Source organism: Neomonachus schauinslandi, chromosome 7, assembly GCF_002201575.2.
Source record: "Neomonachus schauinslandi chromosome 7, ASM220157v2, whole genome shotgun sequence".
In the NCBI taxonomy this organism is placed as follows: Eukaryota; Metazoa; Chordata; class Mammalia; order Carnivora; family Phocidae; genus Neomonachus; species Neomonachus schauinslandi.
This window is the reverse complement of record NC_058409.1, coordinates 26,880,112-26,890,345: the sequence shown is the minus strand read 5'-3', so window position 1 is coordinate 26,890,345 and position 10,234 is coordinate 26,880,112. Positions and strand designations below refer to the sequence as shown.

Sequence of the window (10,234 nt, the reverse complement as noted above, 5' to 3'; positions counted from 1 at the left end):
AGCAGCAGCAGCAGCAGCAGCAGCAGCAGCGACCTATCCGGCTTCCTCACCGACGAGGAGGACTGTGGCAGGCTCCAACCACCAGCTTCTGCCTCGGGGACGCACGTGCCAGTGCGCAGGGGCGCTCCCGGGGTTCCCGCAGCCTCCGACACTCCCCGGGCGCAGGACGACGAGCAGGAGCGGCGGCGGCGCAGGGGCCGGGCGCGTGTGCGTTCCGAGGCGCTGCTGCATTCGCTGCGCAGGAGCCGGCGTGTCAAGGCCAATGACCGCGAGCGCAACCGCATGCACAACTTGAACGCGGCGCTGGATGCGCTGCGCAGCGTGCTGCCCTCCTTCCCCGACGACACCAAGCTCACCAAGATCGAGACGCTGCGCTTCGCCTATAACTACATCTGGGCTCTGGCGGAGACTCTGCGCCTAGCCGACCAGGGACTGCCCGGGGGCGGTGCCCGGGAGCGCCTCCTGCCGCCGCAGGGCGCCCCCTGCCTGCCCGGGCCCCCGAGCCCCTCCAGCGACGCCGAGTCCTGGGGCTCCGGTGCCGCCGCCTCCCCCTGCGCCGCCGCCGCCGCCTCGCCACTGTCTGACCCCAGTAGCCCCGCCGCCTCGGAAGACTTCGCCTACGGCCCCGGAGACCCCCTTTTCTCCTTCCCCGGCCTGCCCAAAGACTTGCTCCACACGACGCCCTGTTTCATCCCTTACCACTAGGCCCGTTGGGGACACTGTTACCTTCCCCCTCCCTCAGGCAACAGGCAGTAGATGGAGCCCCAGCTTCAGTCTCAGGACCCCCAGTCCGGGCGGAGGGAGGAAGCAGGAGCTTTAAAGGGGTGGGAGATACCGGAGACGCTTGTTAGGTCGCTGCACCCTCACCACGGCTGCCCCTTGGTCTGTTTCTCCAGCCCTCAGCCCCGGGCCCCTCCTGCCCGCCCTTAGACGGCCTTTGCTTTTGCACTTTCTGAACTCCACAAAACCTCCTTTGTGGCTGGCTCAGAGCTGACCCCAGCCACCACTTCAGTGTGATTTAGAAAAGGGACAGATCAGCCCCTGAAGACGAGGTGAAAAGTCAATTTTACAATTTGTAGAACTCTAATGAAGAAAAACGAGCATGAAAATTCGGTTTGAGCCGGCTGACAATACAATGAAAAGGCTTAAAAAGGAGAGACAAGGAGTGGGCTTCATGCATTATGGATCCCGACCCCCACCACTGCAGGCTTGCTCTAGGAGGAACCCGAGACTTGCGTAGCTATTCAGGCACCGGGCTGGAAAGTACTTTAATTTATTCAAGATGCTTCTTTCATATGAAAATGTATTTTTGTACATAAAGAGTTTATTCTATTATTATGAGCTATCAAAGTTTACATTTTTGTACTGCAGATGTTTCCTGTAAATAAAAACCAAGTAAAAAAAATAAGTCACCAAGTTTCTCGCCTAATGTTGGTGTCTCTCTGAGGCTTTCTTCCCTTCCCCTGGCGGCTCAACCACTAAAGTGAAACACTATCCTTACCCACCTCCAAACCTTCCAGTCCCTTTTCAAAAACAATTAAAAAAATAAAATGCACCTGATTTCCACCAAGAAACAGACAAAGACAGACCAGGGCATTTGGGATCCATCATTTCCTTTCACCGTATAAACACAAGGGAGATCTTTCAGGCTCCCCATAAGCCAATTAAGACTTTTTAGTGGGGAATTAGCCCCGGATATGCAGCTACCTGTAGAGGTAGGGGCGGTGGGAGACTCTTTCTTTTGAGGAACTCCACATCAGCTGGCTCTGTGTTTCAAAGAGAGGGGATTAAAAAGATCAATACAGTGTGACCACTGGCTAGGAAGTCCCAGTGACAGGTGGGCCCAGGCTGGGCAAGCAGAAGGGTCCACTCTTATAACAGCCTATTTAGAGGGAGAAATTGATTTGTAAACAATGCCTCCAAATTGTTGTCCATTGAGGCTAGGATCTCCCTGGCTGTGAGGTGTGGGATGAATTATGCTGGTGTGGTATTCCTGGACGGGATGTGCACCTGCCTAAAATTGTGAGTTAGGGTGCCTGCACACACACACCCCCACATCTACCCCCCCACACACATGCTGCGCCCACAGTGAGTGGGGGTGGCGAATAGGGAGACATTCGGTGGGCTCCTTCCCGGCTTGCTCAGCAGTCTTCGAGGGCAACAGCCAAAGCTTTCATTTGCTGCCAGAGAAATCAGCCACCCAAACTCAATGGGGATTTTTCTGACTGCAGTGTGTTTGCTGTCTGACAAGTAGCTAACAGCATTGGCCACTAGCAGCTTTTGTTTTAAATTTCAGAATGTGGATGATTACAAGAGCTACTTCCTAAAATGCCCTTGCTGTCTGTTCCCACAGCTCACAAGTTACCACACATGAAGACCAATTTTCTCCCCACTGGGTTGCCCCTTTCCAGGAATTTAATTATTTAGAAGCAGGAGTTCAGGAGAATAGTATGCTCTCATGTAAAAGAAATCATATCTGTTTAGGAGGTACAGAGAAACAGAGGGTCAAAAGTAAGCCACGAATAGCATTTTCCCCTTGTGCAAGTGTTTTCCCTCTTCACATATGTCCTGACAAGTTGGATCCACAGACTCAGATGCTGGGTCTCCAGCAGGCATCGCTAAAGCCCAGCCACCAACAAGGAGCCCTCTTTCCGATAAAAAGGCTCCTTTACAGAAGGTTCTGGAAAGTTGGGTGCCTTCTCTAACTGCCCTCAGAGCAGACAAAGAAGCCTCCAAGAAAAGCTTCAGAAGTTGTGAGGGCTCAGAATGGAGTTGTTTCTGCTAAAAGCTCTAAGGAAGAAGTTGTGTCTCTTGAATGACCCTGCCTGGGGCCCCACTCTATTGTCTGTCTCAGAATTAATTCACTCTGGTAGCTTTGCATTTTCCTATAGCAAAAGACACAAATGGTCTGCATCAGATTTTCTGCTTTCCTGTGCTTAGGATGTTTGGAAGTGACTCCTTTCAGCCCCGGACTGCAAGAAGGGCAGGTCCCCTATGGAGACTCTGCTCAGCCAGGGGGTAGGTGCACATATCTGGGCCAGAGGAAGGGAACAGCTAATTATGTTTATCATTGTCCAAAATCCTTGGGAAAGCCAGCAGTAAACAGACACCCCAAAATCCCCCAGGCATCCTGGAGCTCACAGCTGCAATAGGACCTTTGTCTCCTACAACGGGACGCAGCCAGCACCGAAAACGGGAAACATCACTACCCCCAGACTGTAGAAGGGCGAACCATATGCCCAACTTTGTTGCCAAAATAAGCTTATAACTTAAGGTGCAGGGCCCAGAGCACCTTCCATCTAAAGAAACATCCTTCACAACATCAACTGCTGGGGGGTGTCTCCACCCCTCCCAGTTAATATGGTTCTTCCAAAGAAGAAAGCATATATGTACAGCCCTTGGAGCTCTCAAGTAGGAGAAAAGGAAGGTGTTTTAAAATGCTTATCCCTAGCTCAGGGGCCTCTTTCTTCCCGCAGCAGACTCTTGTTCATCCCCTGGCATCTGTGAAGACAGGCTGGGGGTTACTAAAGTATTCTAATCAATTATAGAGCATAGAACTTCCTGCTGACAGCCATGATTCACCTCTTCAACAGAACCTTCCACCGAGGAATCAGCAGGCGCCTAGGAAGCCTTATTTATTCTCCACCTTGATCTCTCTATTTGCTTCTGTCCTGGTGTAATGTATATTTGTACTCACTGCTTCCAAGGCTCAGAGAAACAAGGCCAGGAAAGACTGAGATGCCCAGGAAATGCAGGATTTCCCTCTTATCTTTAATCACTCTTTGTCAAGCCCCTGCTGTGGGCTGAGCACCATTCTAGGCACCGTGGTGAGCAAGGTACCCTGAAAGGAGCTCACCGAAAGGAGCTCAGAGTCTCACAGGGAAAGACAAAATACATTCCCCAGAGAGCGTAGTAAATGCTGAGGGACAGAACATAAAATCAAGTAAAATAAGGGGAATAGGGAATGCCAGGGCTCAAGAGAGTTTGCTGTTGTAGAAAAGATGGTCAGGGGCACCTGGGTGGCTCAGTCGGTTAAGCGACTGCCTTCGGCTCAGGTCATGATCCTGGAGTCCCGGGATCGAGTCCCGCGTCAGGGAGCCCGCTTCTCCCTCTGACCCTCCCCGCTCTCATGTACTCTCTCTCGTTCTCTCTCTCGCAAAAAAAAAAAAAAATTTTTAAAAAAAAAAAAAAAAAGATGGTCAGGAGGGCACCTCGGTGTCTCGGTAGGTTAAGCGTCCAACTCTTGATCTCGGCTCAGGCTTCGATTTCAGAGTCATGAGTTCAAGCCCCGCATGGAGCCTACTTAAAAATAATAATAAAAAAAAAAAATTAAAAGAGAAGATGGTCAGAGAAGGGCTTTAAATGAGATGAGGCTCAGATGAGAGAGGAAAGAAGCAAGCCATGGCATTATCCATTGGGAAGCATCCCAAGGAGAAGACACCACAAGGAGAAAACCCTGGCTGTGCATGGTGCAGAGAGGGTCAACAAGGAGGCTGATGTGACAGGCACAGGGGGCGTGGTGGGGGGAGCAAGGATGGAGAGAGATGGGGGGCAGTGGAAACTATGATTCTTTTCCTCAAAGTAATCGAAAGGTTGAAAGCAGGGGAGTGATGTGCATTGACTTATATTTTTTAAAGCCACACTGGTTGCTACAGGGATAGCAGGCTTCAGGGACCAGGACAGAAGCAGGGACCCAACTAAGCCTCTGTACATTCGTCCTGAAAAAAAGGCTTACAGTGGTAGAAGGGGTGAAGAGTGGTCAGAACCAGGACAACTTCTGGAGAAGCCAACAATAGGATTTGTTTGGGGTTATGAAAGAAAGAGAGAAATAAAGGATTGCCTTCAAGGGCTGGGGTCAGGAGCAATGAACACACAGAACCCATCCCTAAAAGCCCTTTACAAGAGGTTAATTTTGCTGAAACCGCTCATTTAGCACCCAAGGCAAGATGGAAACATGAGTTGCAGTGTCCATAAGATTAAAGACAGATTGCTGCTCAAAAGAACCATAACTTCTGGGCTCAAGGCCTAAAAATAAGGCCTCAGAGAAAATTCACAATGGGGTAGGGGAGAGGGGCTCCTGATGTCACAGACAGCATCCTCACCAACATCGTCATTGTAGACATCATCATCCTAGCTAACACTTAAACAGCACTTATTCAGTGTTCTAGGTACCTGCTAAACACACGACACATATTCATCCATTTAATTCTCACAACTCGTGAGGTCAATAATATCACGGTCTCCATTTTACAGATGAGAAAACTCAAGGCACAGAGAAGTCAAATAATTTTCCTGAGGCCACACAGCTAGTAAGTCGTGAAGCTGGGGTTTGAACCTGGGCAATCTGGCTCCAGGGAGCCTGCTGCTTGTTAGATTATTTCTGAAGGAATGCAAATGAAAGCATTATGGGCCACAGGTTTAGCTTTCTGAGGCCCAGAATGATCCAAGGGCAAGCCAGGGCCTTTGGCTGAATGAGGAAAAGCGCCGTTCCTCCCACCCCCGTGTACCAGGCCTTGCCAGGTGCACAGCAGGGTACGGAGTTTCCCTTGCCCCTCCTGTGGGCACAATCTGTAAGAGTGCATCTAGTAGCCCTGCCTAGAGGCAAGGATGGTCACCTGAATGCACCTTGTCGTGACTGAAGTAGAGATAGCCTGCAGAGTGTGTGGGGTGAGTTTTCTGGCAAGAACCTGGGGTGTCACTGCTTCAGTTTGCAAAACCAGCAGAGCTCAGAACCTGGTGGCATCCTCCTGTGAAAACACAGTTTCTTCATCATTGATATCTGGCTAGAAAGTCCCCATACATCTTACCAAGGCCTAGACTTCCTTTAGAAAATATTTCTGGGATAGCTCCAACCTAGACCAAATAGGGAATCGAGGCTCCAAAGCTCTACATCAAAGAGCCCAATGGTGAAGACTGGGGCCTGAAAGCAAATGCTTTCATTTGCATTCCTTCAGAAATAATAAGTCTGCTCCTGCAGACTTCCACCAACTGCCTGTATAACCCAGAGGCCAAAGCCCAAGGTACGTGTAACTTTAGGAGTGGTCACTTCCTGGGGACAGCTCAGAACAAACACCTAGCTCCAGCACTGAGCTTACCTACGGCGCACTGGGCTGGTGTCCGGGAGCCAGGCAACTCTGGAGGCAGGATGCAAAAACTGGATGTTGGGGTTTCGCATGGCTGAGTTTGTGGCAGCAGTTAGACGCCAATCCTGGCTGCCTGCTGAAGTCATCCCTTTGTCAGGCGAAGCTCACTGTGCTATTGACCAACACGTCTTTCTTCAGCCTTGAGAGTAAAGGACAATGTGCACCCAGCTTCTGCCAAGGTGGCCTCAAGTCACTGAGATACAAGCTAAAGGACACCACTTCTTTGTCACCTTGGATTTGATCTTTGCTCTACCTAAAGAACTCTACTTAGCCCTTGATAATATTCTGTTTGGTTCTATTAGGATAAACTCCCTGGGTGCCTGGGTGGCTCAGTCGGTTGGGCGTCCGACTCGTGGTTTTTGCTCAGTTCATGATCTCGGGTTGTGAGATCAAGCCCCACGTCAAGCTCCGTGCTCAGTGGGGAGGCTGCTTGAGAGTCTCTCTCTCCTTCTCCCTCTGCCCTTCCCCCCCTGCTCTTTCCCTCTCTCAAATAAATAAATCTTTTACAAAAAATAAAGGCTACATATTGTATGATTCCATTTATATGCATTAGGAAAAAGCAAAACGGTAGGAGTAGAAATTAGATTAGGATTTCCAGGGGCAAGTGGGGGAGAAGATTAATTGGAAATAGAGCAAGAGAGCTCTTTTGAGGGTGATGGAAATATTCTGTATCATGATTCTGATGACGGTTGCCCAATTTGTCAATACTCATACAACTGTACACCTTCAAAGGGGGAACTTTATTTTATGTAAATTATGTCTCAATAAGACTGACTTAAAATACAAAAATGATCACGGCGTGAGGTGGAGCTCCTTCCCACGACTGTCACCTGGACATGATACAACGCAGTTTCAGCTACGAGGATGATGACAATACCCAGGCCAGCACCCCTTTAAGGGTTTTCCAGCACCAGTCCCTGGTGAGATATGTACAGAAATGGAAAAGGGTATATTTAGCAACATTTACACCAATTTAAGTCTGTTACATCTAATAACAAAATATTTTAGGCTTCTATTTTGTATGTCTTTGGGAGGTTCCCCCCCTTCATTGTTCTAGTAATTCCTTTTAATTTTTTTTTTTTTACAAAACTTCTGATCGGGGGCGCCTGGGTGGCTCAGTTGGTTAAGCGACTGCCTTCGGCTCAGGTCATGATTCTGGAGTCCCTGGATCGAGTCCCGCATCGGGCTCCCTGCTCGTCAGGGAGTCTGCTTCTCCCTCTGACCCTCCCCCCTCTCATGTGCTTGCTCTCTCTCATTCTCTCTCTCTCTCAAATAAATAAATAAAATCTTTAAAAAACAAAACAAAACTTCTGATCGGAAATGGATTGAAAATGTTTAGAAAGAAAGAAAGAAGAAAAGAAAGAAAAGAAAAGAAAATGGGGCCTTTACCACTTACAGTTTGAGAAGCCCTGCCCTAAGGAATGGTGAGGCAACTTGGAGGACCCTGCATCCCTGAATGACTGCATGAGGCAAGACCACCTGGCCACCTAGAATGCTCCTCTTGGTGAATGAGAAATAAACTTTGTTCTTTAAGCCACCATATCATTGTGTGTCTCTGTTGTAGAAGCCGAAGCCTACCCTAGCTGTCTGGGATCACCACAAGGGCATACTACCTGCTGACTCTGAGCGAAGGCCTTTGTCCCAAAAGAGTGAGAAAGAAGCTCTCTCCAGGGAGAGCACAGGCTCGAAGTAGATGCGAAAGCAAACACGGTGAGCCTTAGTTTTCCCACCACAGAGAGTCCCCACAAAAGCAAGGAGCTGAAGTCCTCACATCTTTGGTAGGGCACAGGCAGGCTGGCAGCAAAGACAGAATGTGGAATCATTCTCCCTGCACATGCCCAGCAGGTTGTGGCTTTCCCAGGCTGGTGGTGCGAGGGGCAGGACTCCCAGACAACAGGGACAGCGGAAGACAAACTATAGCTGCCCCAGAGGGATGGCTCTCAGGCCTCCCCCTTAGGGGGCCAACGTACCGGGCACGGGTGCTTCTAACTATTATCAAGGGTGCTCGGGCAAGGCAACTCATCAGTCCAGTACTGCTGACTTCTAATTGTTCTCCTCTTTTTGCCTCAGTCTTCTCATCTGTAAAATGGGGAATAAGGACATTATTACCTATCTCCATCGTAGAATTTTTCAAGGTTTCAATGAGAAGTCATTCACATCAAGAGCTAAAACTGTGCCTGGCTCATTAAAAAAGCTTGATAAATGTTAGCTATTGACTGATTTAGTGTCAAGCCAATTACCCTTTGTAATGAGATGATCTCTTTCTTTGGTCACCAGATGGTCCCTGTGGTGCTTGAAGGCTGTAGGCCTTAGATACAAACCTGACCAGTGTAACTTGATTCGAGTGCAACAATTTGAGTTTAGGGGCCAATGCTATACTTCAAATGTAAAACTGTGATTAGAGTACTTAGGAGGGATATTAAATTATACCTAGTGATGGTCTGGTGGAAGCCAGACGCAAATCTCACAGCCTTTAAGACCTCTTCATATGGAGCATGAGTACCTGAGTACAGTGCCTTCCAGTTTACAAAGCAATTTCACATCCATCATCTGATATTAGCCTCACGATGTCCAGCGAGGTAGAAGGGATTATTGTATCTATTGCACAGATGAGACAAGGGGCTCAGAGGTTAAGTGGTTCACCCAAGGTCACAGGGTTAATGAGAGGAGAAGGTGGGGCTCAGAGCCGCATCTGGTTCTAGGCCCATTTCTTTTTCCCAGATACTTTTCTGCCTCTCCAGGCTTGCTTCACCTGACCCGGGGCACACCTCCACTTCGCCGTCATTTCTACACCATGATTCGTAACCAAGCCAAAGAATAAATAATAATGGTGAGATGATTAGGTTGAACCACACAAAACTGCTGATATCTGAACTACGGAAATGGCAATTTTGTATGGTTCAACCTAGTAACTAACACTTATTTGGATACTTACCCCAAGTTAGGCACTAAGCCAAGCACTTTACAATTGCAGTGGGGCTTACCTAATCACAAAAGCTCTATGATCTCCATTTTAGAGATGGGGAATCTGAGACCAGGGCTGCAAAACTAACGAGTGATGGGGGGCAGGATTTAAATTCAGGCATCTGAGCCCAGAGCACAAGCACTTAACCACTGTAGTGCGCTATCATTTCTTTCCCCAGCAAGAAGACGCAAGCCACTAATGACAGAAACCATGTTTTCTTTGACCATATAGTGCTGCATGCAACACTTGCTATTCGTTTGTTCGTTCGTTCAATAAATTTGAGGACCTACTATGCTTCTTGTTGTGGCAAATTTTCCATGAATCTCAAGCATTTCAATACATCTTGTGAGCAGAGGCACTGGCTACTCTTGTTTCCAGATTATTTTTTCAAAGATATTTGTATATCAAACAGCCTTGGAAGATAGAATTAGTGTCTCCCTCTGGGGAAAGGGCAGAAGACTGTCCAGGATAAGAGAATCAGGTTCCCAAAGCTCAGGATTCCTCTCCTGTAATTCGTGTGTGCAGGTTATCAGCTGGCCCTCTTTGTGTCACCCTTTAGAAATCAGGGCTTGGGAAACCATCACAAAGATGCTAATACTCTGGCTATTGCTATTGCTGTGAGTAAGAAACTATCCTTTGCCTCTGACCCAAGAGCCTCATATCTTCTACCAGCATGAAACTGGGGCAGGCTGACTTGTTGGTTTACATAGGATGCAGTCAAACTCAGAGTTCTTGACAGCACTGTGCAAGTGCTGGCCAAATGGATGAATGCATGCAACGAGCCCTCCTTGGGTACAGGCCACTGTGTCTTAGATATTCTAATACCATTTGTTGGGAGCCATGGCTGGTTGCCATTCCCAGAGAGAGAACGCTTCAAGAAAATAGCCAGGAGTGTGGGTCTCTTCTCCTGGGGCTGACCACTGGTCTGCAAAATAATCAACACCAGCATTCACTAAACACCACCGTGCATCTGGCTCCAACTTCCTAAAAGCCACAGTGTCTCCCTAGAAACTCTTTGTAAGTGCTTGAGGAGCAAAGGTTCCACTCAGCTCTTCAATAAATACTTATTGAGTGCCTACTAGGTGCCTGTCTCTGTTCTAGGATTTGGGAAAATGAGACAGACAGG

The 10,234-nt window shown here is 48.5% G+C and overlaps 1 protein-coding gene across 1 annotated transcript in view; it reads left to right on the top strand.

Annotated features, from left to right (window-relative positions):
- NEUROG1 (neurogenin 1) overlaps positions 1-705 on the top strand; it is a 790-nt gene extending 85 nt beyond the window's left edge. Inside the window, exon 2 of the mRNA XM_044917075.1 lies at positions 15-705. Within this exon, the coding sequence (XP_044773010.1) occupies positions 15-705 (691 nt within the window). The remainder of the gene's footprint in view (positions 1-14) is intronic.
- The last annotated feature ends 9,529 nt before the right edge of the window (positions 706-10,234 follow it).